The 22,500-nt window shown below is 40.5% G+C and overlaps 2 protein-coding genes and 1 long non-coding RNA gene across 7 annotated transcripts in view; 2 read left to right on the top strand and 1 right to left on the bottom strand.

Annotated features, from left to right (window-relative positions):
* The window catches only part of rabggtb (Rab geranylgeranyltransferase subunit beta), a 25,913-nt gene extending 16,902 nt beyond the window's left edge, over positions 1–9,011 (top strand). The window contains exon 9 of the mRNA XM_083548115.1: positions 8,556–9,011. Coding sequence (XP_083404241.1) covers positions 8,556–8,696 — 141 coding nt within the window. The 3' untranslated portion in view covers positions 8,697–9,011. The remainder of the gene's footprint in view (positions 1–8,555) is intronic.
* On the bottom strand, positions 5,165–6,933 carry LOC310729731. Of its 4 annotated transcripts, none has more exons than XR_014534629.1 (3): positions 6,736–6,933; positions 6,231–6,512; positions 5,165–5,258 (listed from the first exon to the last, which is right to left on the bottom strand). It is a non-coding gene; the product is annotated as an uncharacterized lncRNA (long non-coding RNA). The 4 variants fall into 4 exon arrangements; XR_014534630.1 differs by having other exon boundaries at positions 6,231–6,532; positions 6,792–6,933; XR_014534631.1 differs by having other exon boundaries at positions 6,792–6,933.
* Positions 9,012–11,209: 2,198 nt separating the features above from the next.
* LOC310729560 (uncharacterized protein) overlaps positions 11,210–22,500 on the top strand; it is a 16,698-nt gene continuing 5,407 nt past the window's right edge. Inside the window, exons 1-13 of one of the 2 annotated variants that reach the window (XM_083547881.1) lie at positions 11,210–11,456; positions 12,205–12,269; positions 12,498–12,722; positions 14,476–14,646; positions 14,754–14,846; positions 16,990–17,160; positions 17,355–17,447; positions 18,287–18,457; positions 18,566–18,658; positions 19,708–19,878; positions 20,234–20,305; positions 21,994–22,098; positions 22,185–22,277. In XM_083547881.1, coding sequence (XP_083404007.1) covers positions 11,306–11,456; positions 12,205–12,269; positions 12,498–12,722; positions 14,476–14,646; positions 14,754–14,846; positions 16,990–17,160; positions 17,355–17,447; positions 18,287–18,457; positions 18,566–18,658; positions 19,708–19,878; positions 20,234–20,305; positions 21,994–22,098; positions 22,185–22,277 — 1,674 coding nt within the window. In that variant the 5' untranslated portion in view covers positions 11,210–11,305. Of the gene's footprint in view, positions 11,457–11,931; positions 12,015–12,204; positions 12,270–12,497; positions 12,723–14,475; positions 14,647–14,753; positions 14,847–16,989; positions 17,161–17,354; positions 17,448–18,286; positions 18,458–18,565; positions 18,659–19,707; positions 19,879–20,233; positions 20,306–21,993; positions 22,099–22,184; positions 22,278–22,500 lie in introns of those variants that run through there. The other variant, XM_083547882.1, reaches the window with a different exon arrangement.

The following is a 22,500-nucleotide window of genomic DNA, read 5'->3' as shown; positions in this document are numbered from 1 at the left end:
CACTGTGTCTAACGCGTTTGCTCGTCTGTCGCTCTTCGATTTGCATTGCTGACTTCGGCGTTTCGACCATGAGCGAACTGAACCTGTTTTGCAGCATAACGTTGAACTTGTCCTTGTTGTTCTGGTCGGATAGTTTCTCCCAGTTGAACTTGCATCTCCCATCTGGTGGTCGCTTGGCGCTGCGCAAGGAGATCTGAAACTGTGCACTCACCACTTTGTGGTCAGGCCCGATGTCGATGGTGTTGTAGGCTTGTTGTAGGCTTGACAGCGAATAGACCCACCACTTTGCGCTCACCATGATGTGGTCGAGTTGGTGCCGCTTATCCGTTGGGCTGGTGTATGTGATGAGGCGCGAGAGGCGGTTTTGGAAGTGGGAGTGTGCTGGTCGAAGTTTTGCTGCTTCGCATAGGTCGATCATGCGCTAGCCGTTATCGTTTGAGTGGTCGTAGAGGCATGCCGGACCAACGACTGAGGGATTCGAGTCGTGGCTGTCAAGGCCAATGCGCGCATTGAAGTCTCCAGCTATGATGATAACGGTGTGTGGCTGAATTTGGAAGATGAGGTTGCTCAGGTCGTTATAGAAGGCATCTTCCGCGTCATCAGATGATGTGTTGGTGGGAGCATAAGCCGAGATGATGCATATTTTTGAATTGCCTTCTATATGTGTGGCGATGATGCGGTCCGATTTGTGCTCCACCGCATAGACGTGCGGTGCAAGCCTTGCGCTGTAGAGAGTGGCGACACCGTGGCACTCACTGGTTGATACTGTACACACTATACACTGCACCATACACACTATACACACAATATAATATACTGTACACACACTATAACACACTATACACGCACTAATACACTTTACACACACTATAATACACTGTACACACTATACACACTATAATACACTATACACATTATACATTACACTATACACAGTATATACACTATATAATACACTGTACACACTACACACCATATATACAAACTATTACAATATATACATACTATTACAATATATACACACTATAATACACTATACACACTATACATGCACTATAATACACTATACACACTATACACACACTATAATACACTGTACACACACTATAATACACTATACACACTATACATGCACTATAATACACTATACACACTATACACACACTATAATACACTGTACACACACTATAATACACTATACACACTATACATGCACTATAATACACTATACACACTATACACACACTATAATACACTGTACACACACTATAATACACTGTATACACTATACACACTATAATACACTAGACACATTATACAATACACTATACACAGTATATACACTATATAATACACTGTACACACTACACACAATATATACACACTATATAATACACTATACACACCATATACACTAAACAATACACTATACACATTATACATTACACTTCTTCTTCTTCTTCTTCTTCTTTCGGCTGCTCCCATTAGGGGTCGCCACAGCGGATCATCCGTCTCCATACCACCCTGTCCTCTATATCTGCCTCTTTTACACCAACTACCTGCATGTCTTCCCTCACCACATCCATGAACCTCCTCCTTGGCCTTCCTCTTTTCCTCCTACCTGGTGGCTCCATCTTCAGCATTTTTCTACCAATATAATTCATGTCCCTTCTCTGCACATGTCCAAACCATCTCAATCTCGCCTCCCTCACCTTGTCACCAAAACATCCTACATGTGCTGTCCCTCTAATAAACTCATTTCTAATCTTGTCCATCCTCGTCACTCCCAACGAAAACCTCAACATCTTCAGCTCTGCTACCTCCAGCTCCACCTCCTGTCTTTTACTCAATGCCACTGTCTCTAATCCATACAACATCGCAGGTCTCACCACAGTCCTATAAACTTTCCCTTTCATTCTTGCAGATACTCTTCTATCACAAATCACTCCTGTCACTCTTCTCCACCCACTCCACCCTGCCTGCACTCTTTTCTTTACTTCCCTAACACACTCTCCATTACTTTGCACTGTTGACCCCAGGTACCTGAACTCCTCCACCTTCTCCACCTCTTCTCCCTGCAACCGCATCACTCCACTGCCCTCCCTCTCATTCACACACATGTACTCTGTCTTACACCTACTGACTTTCATTCCCCTTCTCTCCAGCGCATATCTCCACCTCTCCAGGCTCTTCTCAACCTGCTCTCTACTCTCACCACAAATCACAATATCATCTGCAAACATCATAGTCCAGGGAGACTCCTGTCTGACCTCGTCCGTCAACCTGTCCATCACCACTGCAAACAGGAAAGGGCTCAGGGCCGATCCTTGATGCAGTCCAACCTTCACCCTGAACCAGTCTGTCGTACCTACTGCACACTTTACTGCCGTCACACTGTCCTCATACATGTCCTGCACCACCCTCACATACTTCTCTGACACACCTGACTTCCTCATACAATACCACAACTCCTCTCTCGGCACCCTGTCGTACGCTTTCTCTAAATCCACAAATACACAATGCAGCTCCTTCTGTCCTTCTCTATACTTCTCCATCAACATCCTTAAAGCAAATAAGGCATCTGTGGTGCTCTTCCTCGGCATGAAACCATACTGTTGCTCACAGATGGTCACCTCTTCTCTCAGCCTGGCTTCCACTACTCTTTCCCATAACTTCATGGTGTGACTGATCAACTTAATTCCCCTGTAGTTACTGCAGGTCTGCACATCTCCCTTATGCTTAAAGATCGGTACCAGCACACTCCTTCTCCATTCCTCAGGCATCCTCTCCCCTTCCAGAATCCTGTTAAACAATCTGGTTAAAAACTCCACTGCCATCTCTCCTAAACATCTCCACGCTTCTACCGGTATGTCATCTGGTCCAACCGACTTTCCATTCTTCATCCTCTTAATCGCTGCTCTCACTTCCTCCTTACTAATCCTATCTACATCCTGCTTCACTAACTCCACATCCTCCAACCTTCTCTCTCTCTGATTTTCCTCATTCATCAGCTGCTCAAAATACTCCATCCATCTTCTCAACACACTCTCCTCACTAGTCAACACATTTCCCTCTCCATCCTTTATTGCTCTAACTTGCAGTACATCCTTCCCAGCTCGGTCCCTCTGCTTGGCCAATCGGTATAAATCCTTTTCTCCTTCCTTAGTGTCCAACCTCTTATACAGTTCCTCATATGCCTTTTCCTTGGCTTTCGCCACATCCCTTTTAACCTGCTGCCGCATCTCCTTGTACTCCTGCCTACTTTTCTCATCACTCTGTCGATCCCACTTCTGTTTTGCCAACCTCTTCCCCCTAATGCTCTCCTGCACTTCCTCATTCCACCACCACGTCTCCTTGTCTTGCTTTCTATTTCCAGATGTCACACCAAGTACTTTTCTAGCTGCCTCCCTCATCACTCCTGCAGTAGTTGCCCAATCATCCGGCACCTCTTCACCACCACCGAGCCCCTGTCTGACCTCTTCCCTGAACCTCACACTACACTCTTCCTCCTTCAGTTTCCACCATCTTATTCTTCTTTCAAACCTTACTTTCCTCCTCTTCTTCTTCGCCTCCAAAACCATCCTACAGACCACCATCCGATGCTGTCTAACTACACTGTCCCCCGCCAACACCTTACAGTCTCCAATCTCCTTCAGGTTGCATCTCCTACACAGAAGATAATCCACCTGTGTGCACCTTCCTCCACTCTTATACGTCACCCTATGATCCTCCTTCTTCTTAAAATACGTGTTCACCACTGCCATTTCCATCCTTTTAGCAAAATCTACCACCATCTGCCCTTCCACATTCCTCTCCTTAAAACCATACCTACCCATCACCTCCTCATCACCTCTGTTCCCTTCACCTACATGCCCATTAAAGTCTGCCCCAATCACCAATCGTTCTTTCCTAGGTACACCATCTACCACTTCATCTAATTCACTCCAGAATCTTTCTTTCTCCTCCATCTCACAGCCAACTTGTGGAGCATAGGCACTGATGACATTTATCATCATCCCTTCAACTTCCACCTTCACGATCATCACCCTATCAGAAACTCTCTTCACCTCCACTACACTCTTACTGTACGCTTCCTTCAGAATCACCCCTACACCATTTCTCTTCCCATCCACACCATGATAAAACAGTTTAAACCCACCTCCAATGTTCCTGGCCTTACTCCCTTTCCACTTGGTCTCCTGAACACACAACACATCTACCTTTCTCCTCTCCATCATATCAGCTATCTCTCTCCCTTTACATGTCATAGTACCAACATTTAAAGTACCAACCCGAACCTCTACTCTCCTACACTGCTCCTTTTCCTGCCGTCTCTGAAGACGCCTTCCTCCTCTCCTTCTCCTCCTTCGGCCAACAGTAGCCCAATTTCCACCGGTACCCTGTCGGCTAACGATACCTGTGGCGGTCGTTGTTAACCCGGGCCTCGACCGATCCGGTATGAAATTCTCATTTGTGATCCGCATATTTGATTTGGCACATGTTTTACGCTGGATGCCCTTCCTAACGCAACCCTCCCCATTTACCCGGGCTTGGGACCGGCACTAAGAGTACACTGGCTTGTGCCCCCCTAATGGCTGGGTTCATTATACATTACACTATACACAGTAAATGTATATAATTTAATATAATATAATATAATAATTTACAATAGCGTTTTTCTTTTACTCTGCATGTTACTTAGTGGGACTTTTGGCATCCTTGCCTTGAACAATCCCCTTCAAATCTCGCTCGTATTCCGTTGTTGCCACTCGAAGCAATTCTTTCACATGGGTGTCAGTCAGAACAGATCGATGCTTTGATTTCACGTGTTTCAGGGTAGAAAACTCAGACTTTGTTTGTGTTTTTTTTTTTTATGTGCGTGTTCACTTCGCTTGAGTTCAATACGGTATTTTCGTTAGATGCGCATGTGCGTGAGACGTATATACTGCAAAGTTTCCCAGTAGGGGCGAGATAATTTAAGTCTTAAAAAATACCATATTGAACTCAAGCGAAGCGAACACGCACATTAAAAAAACACAAACACAAACTTCGATATGAACATAAGAGCCGCATGAAACCAGCCAAAGAGCCGCATGCGGGTCGCGAGCCGCGGGTTGGCCACCCCTGCACTATATACACTGTACACACTGTACAACACTATACACTATACACACTATGTACACTATGCAATACACTATACACAATATACACACTGTACAACACACTATATACACTACACAGTATGTATACTATACACACTACATAATACACTATACACACTATACGCTCTTCTTTCGGCTGCTCCCATTAGGGGGCGCCACAGCGGATCATCCGTCTCCGTACCCCCCCCTGTCCTCTACATCTGCCTCTTTCACACCAACTACCTGCATGTCTTCCCTCATCACATCCATAAACCTCCTCCTTGGTCTTCCTCTTTTCCTCCTACCTGGTGGCTCCATCCTCAGCATTCTCCTACTGATATACCCCATGTCCCTCCTCTGCACATGTCCAAACCATCTCAATCTCACCTCCCTCACCTTGTCTCCAAAACGTCCTACATGCCCTGTCCCTCTAATAAACTCATTTCTAATCCTGTCCATCGTAGTCACTCCCAACGAACATCTCAACATCTTCAGCTCTGCTACCTCCAGCTCCACCTCCTGTCTTATACTCAACCACTGTCTCTAAACCAGACAACATCTCATACAACATCTCAGGTCTCACCACAGTCCTATAAACTTTCCCTTTCACTCTCACAGATACTCTTCTATCACAAATCACTCCTGCTATCACTCTTCTCCACCCACTCCACCCTGCCTGCACTCTTTTCTTCACTTTCTTTAACACACTCTCCATTACTTTGCACACCATATGCACTATACACACTGTACAACACACTGTATACACTATACACTGTACAACACACTATATACAATATACACACTGTACAACACACTATACACACTGTACAACCCACTATACACAATATACACACTGTACACACCATATACACTAACATTGTACAACACACTATACAAAATATACACACTGTACAACCCACTGTATACACTACACACCATATACACTATACACATTGTACAACCCACTGTATACACTACACACCATATACACTATACACATTGTACAACCCACTGTATACATCTATACACATAATATACACTATATACACTATACACAATATACACACTGTACAACACTGTATACACTACACACCATATACACTGTATACACTATACACACCATATACACTATACACATTGTACAACACACTATACACAATATACACACTGTATACACTACACACCATATACACTATACACACTGTACAACACACTATACACACCATATACACTATACACATTGTACAACACACTATACACAATATACACCATATACACTATACACACTGTACAACACACTATACACTATACACATCATATACACTATACACATTGTACAACACACTATACACAATATACACACTGTATACACTACATATACACTATACACACTGTATACACTATATACCCTATACACATTCTACAACACACTATACACAACATACACACTGTACAACACACTATATACAATATACACACTGTACAACACACTATACACTATACACACTGTATACACTATATACCCTATACACATTCTACAACACACTATACACAACATACACACTGTACAACACACTATATACAATATACACACTGTACAACACACTATACACTATACACACTGTACAACCCACTATACACAATATACACACTATACACAATATACACACCATATACACTATACACATTGTACAAAACACTATACACAATATACACACTGTACAACACACTGTATACACTATACACACAATATACACTATACACACAGTACAACACACTATACACAGCATATACAGTGAGGAAAATAAGTATTTGAACACCCTGCTATTTTGCAAGTTCTCCCACTTAGAAATCATGGAGGGGTCTGAAATTGTCATCGTAGGTGCATGTCCACTGTGAGAGACATCATCTAAAAAAAAAAATCCAGAAATCACAATATATGATTTTTAAACTATTTATTTGTATGATACAGCTGCAAATAAGTATTTGAACACCTGTCTATCAGCTAGAATTCTGACCCTCAAAGACCTGTTAGTCTGCCTTTAAAATGTCCACCTCCACTACATTTATTATCCTAAATTAGATGCACAAATTAGGACTGGGGCTCCATGCAAGATCTCACCTCGTGGGGTCTCAATGATCCTAAGGAAGGTGAGAAATCAGCCCAGAACTACACGGGAGGAGCTGGTCAATGACCTGAAAAGAGCTGGGACCACCGTTTCCAAGGTTACTGTTGGTAATACACTAAGACGTCATGGTTTGAAATCATGCATGGCACGGAAGGTTCCCCTGCTTAAACCAGCACATGTCCAGGCACGTCTTAAGTTTGTCAATGACCATTTGGATGATCCAGAGGAGTCATGGGAGAAAGTCATGTGGTCAGATGAGACCAAAAGAGAACTTTTGGGTCATAATTCCACTAAACGTGTTTAAAGGAAGAAGCATGATGAGTACCATCCTAAGAACACCATCCCTACTGTGAAGCATGGGGGTGGTAGCATCATGCTTTGGGGTGTTTTTCTGCACATGGGACAGGGCGACTGCACTGTATTAAGGAGAGGATGACCGGGGCCATGTATTGCGAGATTTTGGGAAACAACCTCCTTCCCTCAGTTAGAGCATTGAAGATGGGTCGAGGCTGGGTCTTCCAACATGACAGTGACCCGAAGCACACAGCCAGGATAACCAAGGAGTGGCTCTGTAAGAAGCATATCAAGGTTCTGGCGTGGCCTAGCCAGTCTCCGGACCTAAACCCAATAGAGAATCTTTGGAGGGAGCTCAAACTCCGTGTTTCTCAGCGACAGGCCAGAAACCTGACTGATCTAGAGAAGATCTGTGTGGAGGAGTGGGCCAAAATCCCTCCTGCAGTGTGTGCAAACCTGGTGAAAAACTACAGGAAACGTTTAACCTCTGTAATTGCAAACACAGGCTCCTGTACCAAATATTAACATTGACTTTCTCAGGTGTTCAAATACTTATTTGCAGCTGTATCATACAAATAAATAGTTTAAAAATCATACATTGTGATTTCTGGATTTTTTTTTAGATTATGTCTCTCACAGTGGACATGCACCTACGATGACAATTTCAGACCCCTCCATGATTTCTAAGTGGGAGAACTTGCAAAATAGCAGAGTGTTCAAATACTTATTTTCCTCACTGTACACTATACACAATATACACTGTACAACTCACTATACACATTGTACAACAGACAATATACACTGTACAACACACTATATACAATATACAATACACACCATATACACTTTACACACTGTACAACAAATTATACATTTATGAACTGCAGTGAAGAACTGAATTAAGACAATGATAAATTATTACATTTGTTTTGTCTCTGTGTGTGTGTGTGTGTGTGTGTGTGTGTGTGTGTGTGTACGTACGTACGTACAGGTAGACCCGTTCCACACTCTGTTTGGTATAGCTGGTCTCTCTCTACTGGGTTATGAACAGATTAAAGCAGTGAATCCGGTCTTCTGCATGCCAGAGGATGTTCTACAGAGAATCGGCCTCCACACGGACCTGCTCACCTAACACAAACACACACACACACACACACACACTGTCCAGTCATGTCAGATCTGCTGAGTGTGTTGTGGTGGAAGCCTGTAAAAGCCCCAATGCAGTGTGTAGTAGCTTTGTGTAGTAGCTTTGTGTAGCTGTGGAATCCTGTTCAGAGGTGATGAGGGAAATGTGCTGTAGAAATTTCTTATGCGTGGAAACAGAAAAGTTTGTTTCTATACTGCTTTTAATAGATGTATTTCTACAGCAGGGTTCAGGAGAAATCTCACTGCATTCACTCGAATGGATGAAGCTGCCTGGTGAATAAAATAATAATTAAATAAATAATTTTTCATTTATTATTACACACACAACATCTTGATTATTGATTGATTTATGTATATCTATTTCTCTGGGTGAAGATGTTATTTGTACTTGTGTTCCTACATTCAGATATTTCAGGTTTCCTCCAGAGTCCGCTTTGCTTCATTACTCTGTGACCCAAAACTTCTCTTTCTTATACAGCAACAGAGGAGGCAAAAGTCCACACATCCTTTACTTAAGTAGAAGTACAGATCCTCATGTTTTAAAATACTCGGGGGAAAGTTGAAGTACTGATTAAACCTTTTTACTTAAGTTTTGGCTCAGACATGTACTCAAGTAAAAAGTAGTTATTACTTCTACCTGTTTTAGCTGTTAACTGGACCTCACATCATATTAATATTAGAGCTGTCAATCAAATTAAATATTTAATTACATATTTCTATCTGTTCTAAATCTACCATATATTAATACTTCCTGTTTTTAATACTTTAAGCAACATGGAGCATGAAGACTAAATATTCTTGTAAATGATTTAAAGTAATAATGATCATCAGGACACCAAACGGAACCTTTGTAATGTTTCCACCCGGACAGTTAATGAGGTGACACCGGAGAAACTGCACCTCTTCCAGTGCAGAAGCTTTTCTCATAATCAGACTGATTTCTGGTCTGTAATGGTTTTATGGTTTATGGTATAAATCATAGCGATTACAGAATCAGAGGTTTATGTAAAAGACATGTCGAGTTTTCTACACATATATTTATTGTGTCTGTGAGGTAAATATTCACTGAGATTCAGGTTGTTTTATTGATGTGTTTGTGAAGAGAGATAACATGGTAGAGAGCGCCCCCTGTCGGTTTACTGTTTTACAGAAACAAAGTGTTTTGTTGTTATTAAACGTGAATATAAATAAAATTAGACATTTTACAGATTTAAATGATGAATTGTTTTTATCTGTACGATCAATAAAGACAGTAATTTAAGTTTGTTTCTCCATTATGAGGGAAAAACCCACAAAACACCACCCAGAGGGTTGATTGTGTGACTCATGGTGGATTTGGGGTTTGATTTGAGACTTGGTGCAGAAATAAAACAAATGTTTACTGATTAAAAATATTTTTCTGTGGTTTATTTATTTTATATCTAAGTAAAGAAATGATGTCGTGAATAAATATAAGATATTATAAATAATAATAATAATAAATAATGAAATAATAGGAATAAATAATATAAAAATAAGTATGTTGAGCTGGAGGTTTTAATTTCGCCTCTTTTATATTTATTAATTCGTTCATTTATTTATATTTTTTATAAAATGGTAAAACAGAAATGTGCTGAATTGATATCGTGTTAATAAAATCTAGTGCCGTTTAAAATTATTTTTATTTTGACAGCCCAAATATATATATATATATTAATACAAAACTAATTAAACTTTTTGTTACCGAATGAATGTGTCCAGGCTGAAGATCCACATACAGAACACGAGCAGAGAAAAGATGATGATGAAGATGATGATGATGATGATGATGATGATGAAGATCAGGAATGTGTCTGTTTCTGTCTCATCCACATTATCTTTACTTCTTGTTTCTTTCTGCCTGCTGAATCTTATCTCCATAAACTAGTCCACATCTGTGGTGTGTGAGGGTCAGAACTTTATACACCAGTGGAGTAAAAAAAGACGCACAATGACAGGAAATCAGTTGATGGACTGAAAACAGCGCAGTGAAAATAAAAATATTGACATTTTACCAAATTAATGGATAAAACTAAAGTAACGAGTCTGTTTCAAAAATGTCAGAAGTAAAAAGTACAGATATTTGTGTAAAAATGTAATGAGTGAAAGTAAAAAGTCTGAAAAATAAAGAGTGAAGTAAAAAACTGATACCAGAAAAATCTCCTTAAATACAGTAATGAAGTATTTGTACTTTATCACTTCCTCCTCTGTACAGCAAATTCTCTGATACTCTGTGTGTGTGTGTGTGTGTGTGTGTGTGTGTGTGTGTGTGTGTGTGTGTGTGTGTGTGTGTGTGTGTGAGAGAGAGAGAGATACACACAGCAGAAGGAACACAATGAGGCCAGAAGTTTGTGGACACCTGATCATCTCAAAAATTCATAAAAAAATTTAATAAACACTGTAATATAAAAAACGCCTGATTACGTCACTCTGCGATCCGTTGCCTGGTGACCGAGCGCATCTATGACGTCATTAAACGGCTCCTATAAAAGTAGTGAAAAAAAGCCGGAAGTTTAGAAAATCGCTTCTCTCCGTGTGAGGTGTTTCTACTGAACCCTCCAGAGATCATGAGAGAAGATGAATTTTTTCAGAGAACTCGTTGGAGATGATGTTCCACTGCGCCCCCTGCTGTTCGTGACCGGAGCTGCAGCCGCCACCGCTGCGATTTACTGGTGTAGTAAAGGAGGACATGGAGAGGAGAGAAGAACGGAGGAGGACACAAGTGCAGGTAGATCTGTCTCTCAGTCCTGCTGGAAGCAGCAGGTGCTACGTTCACTTCTCTTCTCTCAGACACATGCAAGCAGTAGATTCAGTCCTGCAGCAGGATGATGAGATCTGGAGGAGAGTAGAGCTGGAGAACCTGGAGGACACAGAGGAGACAGTGGGAGGGGACTGGGAGTTTAAACTCCGCACATCATAAACACAATCTGAAATGATTGACACCTGAACACGTGCTTTTTAATCTTCCATAGAAAGTGAGTTGGTGTGTAAGCCCCGCCCCTACCACGCCCTGCCACGCCCCTTCAGTTCTTTTGTCACGTGACTCCCATAATTCTTTTAACAATAATATCAAGATTTGGACCAAAAAAAAAAAAAAAAACCTGCTCTATTGCATTGTGCAGCGTGTTTGGGAGTCACGTGACAAAAGAACGACTCGTTCTGCTGAGTCACTTTAAAGACTCGTTCAAAATGAACAAATCGTGCACAAGCGTCTCCTCAATAAATGTGCTTCTCTCTTCCTGTGCAGCTCCATGCAGAAGTTTAGGTTTCTAAATGTGGAATGAAGGTCAGTGTATCTCAACCTTCACCCACATTACACACGTAGATCCTGAATAGCAGGAAGGTGTGTGTTCCAGCCAAGAGGGGATTGTTCTGCTCTAGAGCTTTATCCAGATCCCAAACTCCTGCATGTGTGTGGAGCTCATAGCAGAAATAATTGATGATGATGATGATGATGTGTATTTTTGTGCATTCAGGCCCTGTCTGTGACCCGGATGGAGAATCATCTCTGGTCCAGCCCACAGAGGTTCATCAGAACCAGGTGATGGTCAGTTAGTTGTGCTCCTTGAACCCTGGAGTTTTCACCGGTAGTCTCGTACTGCAGAAGTAGGAGAGGAATATTTTATTCTCATGAAGATTTAAAATTGAAGAAAATATCTGGAGGAAAAAAGGGTTTGGAAGTTTGGGTTCCAGCAGAAAGATGAAGACAAAAGTTTGGAGTTGAGGTTCATTTATTGCGGTAAAAACGGAGATAAATGTGTATTTTCAGGATTCTGGGATGAAGGAGAAGGAGATGGAGAGGTTTCTGGGGCTGGAGGACATTGTGAAGAGGCTGGAGGACATTGTAAAGAGGCTGGAGGACATTGTGAAGAAGAAGCTTCCGTACAGTGTGAAGAAGAAAATGGAGGACAGTGTAAATAAGATGGAGGACTTTATGAAGGAGTTGGGCGAGATGCTCGTTGTTCTACACAAGGACTGTGAATTGAAAAGCAATGTACGTGAGATACACATCTGATTTCTATTACTTCCAAATCATGGGGCAGAAGAGAGTTTCATACAGTAGTGATGTTTAGTGATGTGTGGTTTAAACTGTTCTATCATGGTGTGGATGGAAAGAGAAATGGTGTAGGGGTGATTCTGAAGGAAGAGTACAGTAAGAGTGTAGTGGAGGTGAAGAGAGTTTCTAATGGTGTGATGAACATGAAGCTGGAAGTTAAAGGGATGATGATAAATTTCATCAGTGTTTATGCTCCACAAGAGAAGATGACATACCGGTAGAAGCATGAAGATGTTTAGGTGAGATGCAGTGGAGTTTTTAACAAGATTTTGGAAGGTGAGAGGATGCCTCCCCTAATGGGAGAAGCCGAAAGAAGAAGAAGAAGTGATGTGTGGTGATGAATCATGATGAGTGGTGGTGTTTAGTTATATGTAGTAAATAGTAGTAATGTGTAGTGTTCCGTGTGATGAGTAGTGATGAGTGGTGATGAGTGGTAATAGTGATGAGTGGTGATGCGTAGTGATGAGTAATGATGAGTAGTGATGCATGGTGATGTGTGGTGATGAGGGGTTTTGAAAGGTGATGAGTGGTGCTGCGTGGTGATGACAAGTGGTGAGTGGTGATGAGTGGTGATGCATAGTAATGAGTAGTAATGTCTGGTGATGCATAGTGATGTGTGGTGATGAGTGGTGATGCGTAGTGATGTGTGGTGATGGTTAAAGATGCATAGTGATGTGTGGTGAGTAATGATGAGTAATTATGAGTAATTAATGTGTGGAAAGCATAGTGATGGGTGGTAATTAGGGGTTTTGGAAGGTGATGAGTGGTAATGGGTGGTGATGCGTAGTGCTGTTTAGTGATGAGTAGTGATTAGTAGTGATTAGTACTGATGTATAGTAGTAGTGATGAGTAGTGATTAGTAGTGATGTATAGTAGTAGTGATGAGTAGTGATGAGTAGTGATGTATAGTAGTAGTGATGAGTAGTGATTAGTAGTGATTAGTACTGATGTATAGTAGTAGTGATTAGTAATGATTAGTAGTGATGTATAGTAGTGGTGATTAGTAATGATTAGTAGTGATTAGTACTGATGTATAGTAGTAGTGATTAGCAGTGATTAGTACTGATGTATAGTAGTAGTGATGAGTAGTGATTAGTACTGATGTATAGTAGTAGTGATAAGTAGTAATGAGTAGTGATTAGTAGTGATGTATAGTAGTAGTAATAAGTAGTGATTAGTAGTGATGTATAGTAGTAGTGATGAGTAGTGATGAGTAGTGATTAGTAGTGATGTATAGTAGTAGTGATTAGTAGTGATTAGTAGTGATTAGTACTGATGTATAGTAGTAGTGATGAGTAGTGATTAGTACTGATGTATAGTAGTAGGGATTAGTAGTGATTAGTACTGATGTATAGTAGTAGTGATGAGTAGTGATGAGTACTGATTAGTACTGATGTATAGTAGTAGTGATGAGTAGTGATTAGTAGTGATGTGTAATGCTTTGTAGTGATGAGTAGTGATTAGTAGTGATGAGTAGTGATGAGTAGTGCTGTGAAGTGATGAGGAGTGATTAGTAGTGATGTGCTGCTGCCACATGATTGGTTGATTGCACTGGCATGAATGTGCAGATGTACAGTTGTTCCTAATAATATGGACAGTAAGTGAATATGTGATATTGTTAAGAATGTGGAGATGGTTTAAAATGTGTGTAGAAGTAAATAAATCCACCAAACAGTTGTTGGACTTTTAGGCCTTCCAGCCTGAAGCTATGGAGAAAGAAAATAAGTCTGAGGAGGTCATTTCTAATCTGGAGAAGGAGAAGACCAGCCTGAGTGATGAGGTGAAGACACTACAAAACACTGTTCAGGAGATGAAAAACCAGCTGTGTAAATCTAATGGAGATTGGGACAAGCTACAGGAGGTAACTGATAAAACCATTTAGAAGTTAAAAAAAAAATCCTCATAGAACTTTCCATCTTTATGTCCTGCATGATTATTAGAGCTAGATGAAAGTTACCTCTGTTTCAGGAGCTGGAGAATCAGAAAGAGGCTCACAGTAACCTTCAGTTCGAGTATGATCAGCTGAAGATGGCTATGACTAGTAATGAGGAGCTACAGAAGGTCAGATTTTCTTCTCACAAAACCATGACACTGTGTGTGTGTGTGTGTGTGTGTGTGTGTGTGTGTGTGTGTGTGTGTGTGTGTGTGTGTGTGTGAATTCGCTTACTAAACCTTTGTCATGAGTGAGGATTTTTGTTTATTTTTATGCAAGTATTTGCATAAATTCAGAATTACGTAAAGTCTTCACTAATGGTGACATCATCGTCATGGTTATTATTATTAGTTATTAGTTTATAAGCTATTATTAGCTATTAGTGTTTGAACAGTCAGGTCTCTCTGGATGAAGCTGAACAGATCATTTTGCAGCTGGAGAAGGAGAAGGCCATCCTCAGTAGTGAAGTGAAGGCACTACAAGACACCGTTCAGGAGTAGGGGAACCTGCTGTTTGAGATTAATAGAGATTGTGACAAGCTACAAGAGTTAACTGATAAAGCCATTTAGCAGTTCCTTTAGAAATCATCAGAGAACTTTCCATCTTCAATAATCCTAATCCTGATCTTTAATAAAGAGCGTGAACATCATGTGACCTCTGCTGCTCTGTGGCTGTTCTAGGAGTTTGAGGAACAAAAAGAGGCTCACAGCAAACTCCAGATCGAGTACAATGAGCTGAAGAAGCCTGTGATGTGTAATGAGGAGCTACAAAAGGTCAGATGTTCTTCTCATAAAACTATGACTCTGTGTGTGTGTGTGTGTGTGTGTGTGTGTGTGTGTGTGTGTGTGTGTGTGTGTGTGTGTGTTTATTTGTTTTGGACAGTAATGAAGTAAATGTAACATGTTTCTGTACTTAAGTAGTTTTTCCACGTGTCTGTATTTTACTGAAGTGTTTGCATTTGTGGAGATCTTTGCTGGAATTTTACTACATTTTAAAGTCAATATTGAACTTTTTATTCGACTACATTTAGTAAAATTGATCCTTTTAATTAATGAGGATAAAAACGTAACTGGTGAAACACGCAGCGAGTCACCAATCAGGATCGAGCGCACGCTCTGTTTTACACGTGTTCTGATCGGCGCTCTGTGAATCTACTGATTACCAACATACAGTTCAGCATCAGTTCAACATCAAGCAGAACATTTAGAGAGGAATAAATGATGAAGAAACTCCAGACTCGAACTCACCACAACACACGTGACCTCGTTTACACGTTTTATTTTGAAGAAGGTTTTGTGTTTATGATGATTGTAATAGAAATCAATCAGTGTTTGAGTCATTAATATCATTCTATTAATAGATCAGTGTGCTGAGAGTCACATTCGAGTCTTTACACAGAAACTGAGGTGATTCAGTGGAGTCTTGTAATAAAAATGATCACAGGAACATTAGAGTTATAATAAATCACTACTTTGGATACTGAAGTTCATTTGAAGGCAAAAACATTTGTACTTTTACTGCAGTCTAATTTTACCTGCTGAATTTCTATTTTTACTACATGCTTTATGTTCTTTGTCCAACTCTGCTGTTTGGGGGTCTTTATTTTTTCTCCACAATATTATAAGTTATTATCTTAAGTGTTAAATATCTGAATGTCTGTAGAAGTGAATAAATCCAATAATCCTCCGTTGTTAAACCATCAGATCTCTGATGCTCAGTTTGAGGAGAAGGTAAAGAAGGCTGAGGAGACCATCGCTCAGCTGGAGAGTAAGAAGTTCAACCTGACTGATTCACTGAAGACACTACGAGACACTGGGCAGGAGATGAGAAACCAGCTGTGTGGGACTAATGGAGATTGGGACAAGCTACAGGAGGTATCTGATAAAACCATTCAGAAGTTTTTTAGAAATCATCAAAGAACTTTCCATCTTCATGTCCTGCATGATTATTAGAGCTAGATGGAAGTGACCTCTGTTTCAGGAGCTGGAGAATCAGAAAGAGGCTCACAGTAACCTTCAGTTCGACTATGATCAGTTGACTATGACTAGTAATGAGGAGCTACAGAAGGTCAGATTTTCTTCTCATGAAACCATGACTGTGTGTGTGTGTGTGTGTGTGTGTGTGTGTGTGTGTGTGTGTGTGTGTGTGTGTGTGTGTGTGTTTGTTTTTTTTTTTGCTTACTAAACCATTGTCATGAGTGAGGAATTTTGAAGTATTTGAATTTGTATAGAGGTACATAAAGTGAAGAGCCATTAGTTGTTGAACATTCAGGTCTCTCTGGATGAAGCTGAGGAGAAACTCAAGAAGGCTGAGGAGTTCATTTCTCAGCTGGAGAAGGAGAAGAACAGTCTGAGTAATGAGGTGAAGACACTACGAGACACCGTGCAGGAGATGGAGAACCTGCGGTGTGAGATTAAAAGACAGTGTGATGAGATAAAGAAGGTAAATAGAATAAAGTCTTACATTCAGCAGCTCCTTCAGAAATGATATGAGATCTTCTCATCTTCATGGTGTTTGGTTGCCTCTTTCAGGATAAAATGTTGACAGGTTCTGAGCAAATGGATGTGATCCATTGTAGATGTGACTCTGTTCCTCACTAGGGTTTTAACCTTGTCTACTCCATGGCTGTGTTTCAGGAGTTTGAGGGTGAGCAGGACCTCTACAGCAGACGAACAAAGATGATCAATGAGATGAAGGAGACTTTCATGGAGAAAGAAGCGTCACAGCAGGTAAACTATTCTTATTATTAACAGTGGCAAGTGTGGGTGTGGGCTTTGTGTATGTGTGTGTGTGTGGGGGGTGTGTGTGTGTGTGTGTGTGTGTGTGTGTGTGTGTGGGGGGGGGGGTTGTGGGTGTGTATGTGGGGGGGGGGTTTGTGTATGTGTGGGAGGGGGTTGTGTATGTGTGTGTGGGGGGGGTTTGTGGGTGTGTATGTGGGTGTTGTGTATGTGTGGGGGGGGGGTTGTGTGTGTCTCTGTGTGTGTGGGGGGGGGTGGTTATGGGTTAGGGTTAGGGGTGGGGGGTTGTGTGTGTGTGTTTGTGTGTGTGTGTGTGTGGGGGGGGGGGTTGGGTGTGTGGGTGCGTATGTGGGTGTGTGTGTGGTTTTGTATGTGAAGGGGTTTTTGTGTGTGTGTGTCTGGGTGTGTGTAGGTTTTGTTGGGGGGGAGGGTTGTGTATGTGGCTGTTGTGTGGGTTTCTGTGTGTGTGGCGGGGGTTTGTGTGTGTATGGGTGTGTATGTGTGGGTTTCTGTGTGTGTGGCGGGGGTTTTTGTGTGTATGTGTGGGTGTGTCTGTGTGTAGAACAATTGTTTGGTCTTCACCAATTTTAACATCTAAACATAAGAACCTGAGGAGATGATTACAGACCGAAATCTTTTGTGTTTTTGATTTCATTATTTTCCCAAAAACATGTTCAAAAAGCAGGTGTGAATAAATAAGTAATATGTAGAAGCACTTTCAAGAACAATAATTTGATGTGTACGTGTGTGTCACATGGTTTTGAAGAACCTTTGACCTGCTCATCTTTGTTAAGTTGTTTAGGGAGTGTAAATTAATCATTAATTTTTAGGTCTTTCTGGCCGTTGATGAGGAAAAACACCAGATGGCTGCGGAGACGATTGTTCAGCTGGAGTGTGAGAAGGTCCACCTGAGCATCGAGGTGAAGTCCCTTTGGGAATCAGTGCAGGAGATGGGGAACCTGCTGTGTGAGACTAACAGAGATTATAAGAAGCTGACTGAGGTAAGTCCTGAAGTTTCAGGTGGTTTAGTTTGTAACCTAAAGAAAGTTCCACTGGGTCTCTTCCATCACTGGAGTTTTAACCTCTTCTTCTCCATGGCTGGATTTTAGGATTTCGAAAGTGCGCGAGAGGCTCACAGCATGCTTCAGGTTGAGTACGATGAGTTCAAGACAAATGTGCTGCATAAGGAGGAGTTTCTGAAGGTCAGCTTTTGTATATTTTTATACATATATAATATTAGGGGTGTATTATTATTATTATTATTATTATTATTATTATTATTAACAATATCATTATTATTATTATTATTATTATTATTATTATTATTATTATTATTATTATTAGTGTTATTATTAATATTATTATTATTATTAGTGTTATTATTATTATTATTATTATTATTATTAGTGTTATTATTAATATTATTATTATTATTAGTGTTATTATTATTATTATTATTATTATTATTATTAGTGTTATTATTATTATTATTAATAACATGTGTGAAAATCAACATTTGGAAAGTTTTAAAACAATTTTAAATAAAATGTCTGCTTTAGTTAAATAATATAAAAAATATATAATTTTAATAAATTATAATATAATTTTTATAATATTAAATTAAATACTTGGAATTATTTATATAAATAATTTATATATAAATAGTTAAAATTTGTTAGACCATTTGTGTAATACAGATGTGTATGTAAGTGTGTTTGTGTGTTTTATGTTTAATTTTCTAAAGATCTGATCTACTTAACTGTTCTATTGATTTCAGCAGAATTTAACAAATGTCTTCCTTCCATCCTTCATTCATTCACTCACTCCCTCGACATGTGGAATTGTCAGGATTTTCTTCCTTTACGTGAAATTCTTGAAGCTGAACATGAAACATGAAACAATCCACTTCCTGGTTAGCAGCTAATGCTAGCGCTATGGATTCTTCAGCGTTTTCATGTGTGCACTAAACACACTTGCGGTCCACCGCTTACGTTCCTGAGGGAACTCGGATTAAAACTCTGTTTTAAAAAAAGGGGATTGCATTTGGTGCATGTGTGTATGAATACGTGTACCATTACACCCTTAATATAAATGTGTGTGTGTGTGTGTGTGTGTGTGTGTGTGTGTGTGTGCGCACGTGCGTTCGTGCATCTGTGTGTGGGTTCACATTTTGGGAAGGTTTTGTCGCTTCCCACAAAACATTTAAATCTATTTTCTTAAAGCTGATAATCCTCAGTTGTTGAATGTTCAGGCCTCTGTAGATGAAGCTGTGGAGAAACTGAAGGCTGCTGAGGAGATCATTGCTCATCTGGAGAGTGTAAAGGTTGACCTGAGTAATGAGGTGCTGAGGATACAAGACTCACTGGAGGACACGGTGAAACTGCTGTTTGAGACCAACAGGGATTATAATGATCTAACAGAGGTACATGAAACATTTCCATTCAGCAGTTCCTTTAGAGCAGTGGTTCTCAAACTAGGGGTCGCAGTCCTCGGGGGGGCCACCAGGTGGCGCTACGGGGGCCGCAAAGAAAATTTTACAATCTAAAATGTTTAAGTAAAATCGTAAGTTTGAGAATGTTTTGTGTCAGGAGTTTTCTTTTGGGGGGCAAAAAAGGATTCACCCTACACAAGGGGGCTTCCTGCTTTGAGAACCACTGCTTTAGAGATTATTGGAGAACTTTCCATCTTCATGTTCTGCATGATCAGTTGAACTGAAATGAAAAGTGTGTTTGAAGGAGATACATTATTAAACCACTTCTGCTCTGTGGCTGTTCCAGGATTTGGTGAAGGAGCGAGAGGCTTACTGCATCCTCCAGAGCGACTACGATGATCTGAACAATTTACAGAAGGTAACATTTATTTCATTAAACTGTGTGTGTGTGTGTGTGTGTGTGTGTGTGTGTGTATATACAGTGGTGTAAAAAAGTGTTTGCCCCTGTTCCTGATTTCTTAGTTTTGTGCATGTTTTAACACTTCAATGTTTCTGATCATTCAAGTAATTTAAATATTAGTAAAAGAGAACACAAGTGAACAAGCTGCAGTTTTTAAATGAAGGTTTTTATTGTTGAGGGAAAACTAAATCCAAAACTACATGGCTCTGTGTGAAAAAGTGTTTGCCCCCTAACCCTAATAATTGGTTGGGCCGCCCTCAGCAGCAACAACTGCAATCAAGCGTTTGTGAAAACTTGCACTGAGTCTGTTTCAGCGCTGTGGAGGAATTTTGGTCACTCATCTCTGCAGATTTGTTGTGATTCAGCCACATTGGAGGGTTTTCCAGCATGAACCCCCCTTTTAAGGTCATGCCACAACATCTCAATAGGATTCAGGTCAGCTTTTCTTCAGCCATTCATAGGTGGACTTGCTGGTGTGTTTTGGATCAGAACCCAAGTTCGCTTCAGCTTGAGGTCACGAACAGATGGGTGGACATTCTCCTTCAGGATTTTTTGGTAAACAGCAGAATTCATGGTTACATTTATCACAGCAAGTCTTCCAGGTCCTGAAGCCCCAGACCATCACACTACCACCATATTTTACTATTGGGATGATGTTCCTTTTCTGAAATGCGCTGTTACTTTTACACCAGACGTAATGGAACCCACACCTTCCAAAAAGTTCACTTTTGTCTCGTCAGTCCACAGAGTGTTTTCCCAAAAGTCTTAGGGATCATCAAGATGTTTTCTGGCAAAACTGAGACGAGCCTTTATGTTCTTTTTGCTCAGCAGTTTCTTTATTTGTCTTGGAACTCTGCCATGCAGACCATTTTTGCCAAGTCATGAACTCTGACCTTAACTGAGGCAAGTGAGGCCTGCAGATCTTTGGATGTTGTTGTGGGGTCTTTTGTGACCTCTTGGGTGAGTCGTCACTATGCTCTTGGGGTAATTTTGGTCGGCCGGCCACTCCTCTGAAGATTCTCCACTGTTTCATCTTTTTGTGATTTGTGAATAATGGCTCTCACTGTGGTTCTCTGGAGTCCCAAAGCTTTAGAATCTTTTCCAGACTGATGGATCTCAATTACATTCTTTCTCATTTGTTTCTGAATTTCTTTGGACCTCTGCAAGATGTCTGGATTTTAAGGATCTTTTGGTCTACTTCACTTTGTCTGGCAGGTCCTATTTAAGAGATTTCTTGATTGTAAACAGGTGTGGCAGTAATCAGGCCTGGGTGTGGCGAGAGAAATTCAACTCAGGTGTGATAAACCACAGTTTTAACACTTTTTCACACAGAGCCATGTAGTTTTGGATTTAGTTTTCCCTCAATAATAAAAACCTTTATTTAAATAACTTCAGGTTGTGTTCACTTGTGTTCTCTTTAACTAATATTTAAATTAGTTTAATGATCAGAAACATTAAAGTGTGACAAACATGCACAAAACTAAGAAATCAGGAAACACTTTTACACCACTGTATGCGTGTGTCTGTGTGTGTCTGTGTGTGTGTATGTATGTGTATGTATATGTGTGTGTGTGTGTGTGTGTGTGTGTGTGTGTGTGTGTGTAGAAGTGTGTACAGACCATTAGACTGAGTTGTTGGATTTTCAGATCTCCTTGGCTGAATCTGAGGAGGTGAAGAGGCTGAGAAACACACTGGAGGAGGTTGGGAACCTGTTGGCTGATTCTAACAGTGATTGTGATGAGCTGAAGCTGGTAAGTGTTACAACACTTATCATGTGAACATTCATCATCATGTGAACATTCATCACTAGAGTTGAATCTGTTCTGCTGGGTTTCAGGAGCTGGAGAGGGAGCAAAAGGCTCACTTCATTATCCAGTCTGAGTATGATGAGCTGAAGAAAACTCTGTTGCACTACGAGGAACTTCTAAAGGTCAGACGAATTTCTTCTCCTGAAAGTACACCAGCTATGTGAATAGTGTTTGAGGTCTGCACAGGGTTTACACTGATCTTACTTTCATATTTATAATCATCAAGAATAGATTTTTATTAGGGGACCTGAAGGGCTCAGGGCATGTGGCAGACCTGTATTTTGTGTGTGTGTGTGTGTAAGTGTAAAAGTATCTGAATGTGTGTAGAATTGCCTCTGTTGTTGA

Source organism: Silurus aristotelis, assembly GCF_946808225.1.
Source record: "Silurus aristotelis genome assembly, chromosome: 8".
Lineage (NCBI taxonomy): Eukaryota > Metazoa > Chordata > Actinopteri > Siluriformes > Siluridae > Silurus > Silurus aristotelis.
The sequence above is the reverse complement of the archived record's forward strand: the minus strand, read 5'-3'. Positions and strand labels throughout refer to the sequence as shown.